The 1,496-nt window shown below is 41.6% G+C and overlaps 1 protein-coding gene across 1 annotated transcript in view; it reads left to right on the top strand.

Annotated features, from left to right (window-relative positions):
- The first annotated feature begins 93 nt into the window (after positions 1-93).
- LOC101860731 (long-chain-fatty-acid--CoA ligase 1) overlaps positions 94-1,496 on the top strand; it is a 55,640-nt gene continuing 54,237 nt past the window's right edge. Inside the window, exon 1 of the mRNA XM_005094686.3 lies at positions 94-422. Within this exon, the coding sequence (XP_005094743.1) occupies positions 339-422 (84 nt within the window). The 5' untranslated portion in view covers positions 94-338. The remainder of the gene's footprint in view (positions 423-1,496) is intronic.

The raw sequence follows: 1,496 nt of genomic DNA, 5'->3' as shown, positions 1-1,496 counted from the left end.
ATTATTATTATTATTATTATTTTGTTACGGTTGTTTTACTGTTATAATTACTGTTATTATGTTATTATTGGCACGATTATACTTGTTATACAGCTCTGTGAAAAGACACGTATAGTTATCAGTCTGTGCTTTTGTGGACGTCATCGCTAATGAGGGCTCATTGACTGTGAAGGTTCTTTGACTGTCGTGGTTATTTCAAGAGAAGACTATAACGTAGCGAGCGTGTGCCACCAGTCTGTTGTTTGTGGGGTGAATTCTTGAAAGAACACACACACACGCACGCACGCGCACAATCACAGCAACCTGCTACTGCTACTACTGCTTGTAACGCTGCTATAATGCCGTCGTCGGATAAATACTCTGTGCAGCAGCCGGTGGAGAAGCGATCCACCATCAAGAGCCAGACTGTCCCCCTGCAGAAAGTGAGTACACTTGGTTTTGTAATGGGTCATGGATTACGGATAGATTATCTTACATGGTTTGTGCTTTTAGTCGATGGTAGAAAGGGTTGGGGGAAAAGGGGGGGGGGTGTCTATTCTTGCCCTTTGTGCCTTTCTGTCTTGTTTGCAAAATGGATGTGGCTTTGGCGTTGCGTGCTCTTAATTGTTTAGATTTAGCTGAAACTTGTTTTGAAAAACAAATTGTCAGTTTCCAGAGTTGATACAAGAGGAATAAGTGGGGGATTTTTTTTTTTCATTTAAAAGATTTCTGTCCAGGTAATCGATCTTCTACACCTGAAAGAAAAAACAGTAAGATAGTTTATGTCTCTGTATGTCTATACCTCACACCAAATAAGACGTCTGAAAAAGTTCCGATGTCGACACCGGTGCCTGTTCATTTGATTGACCACGGTCAACTTGTGTCGCTTCAATTGGTTTGGGGTTGCAGTTAGGGTCAGGGTCAGAGTTGTTGATATAGATCTAGATCTAGATCTAGATCTAGTTTGTATTACAAAGACTGGGAAAAATTGTTCCAAAACAAAATCTATATTTGAAAAGCGAAACAAAGTTGATTTTCAGGATTGCCAGTGACATCTTCAAAACAGCGCGTGGACTTTCGAGGACGCTTTTTGAAAAATAAAAACCTGTCGGACGTTCACACGTTATCGACAAAAGAAGCGGTCATCGTAGACAGGTGGTCTTTTTGAGTGGTGCCATGCTGATGGACACAAAAAAAACACTGAAAGGGGGAACTGTTTAGTGATCGTATGCACTGGTGATTGTCTTGGACAGGTGGTCGTTACAGAAGGTTCGACTCTATTAGCAAGGACTGTGTTGACAGTTTCCAAGTCCTGACTCACTCCCACGTCACACGCGTGGCTGAACAGACCGAAGTCGTTGTTCATTGTTTGGGTTTGGACCGGAACATGATAATTGCTCGGATTCCTGATGTACTTGGATTACTTTGAATAATATGGCTTGTTGTGAGGCAGATTGGCTTAATTTATAAAGAAAAGGTTAATCTCTCTCTCTCTCTCTCTCTCTCTCTCTCTCTCT

This window comes from Aplysia californica, unplaced genomic scaffold (assembly GCF_000002075.1).
Source record: "Aplysia californica isolate F4 #8 unplaced genomic scaffold, AplCal3.0 scaffold00087, whole genome shotgun sequence".
Classification (NCBI taxonomy): Eukaryota; Metazoa; Mollusca; class Gastropoda; order Aplysiida; family Aplysiidae; genus Aplysia; species Aplysia californica.
This window is presented reverse-complemented; position numbering and strand designations above follow the sequence as displayed.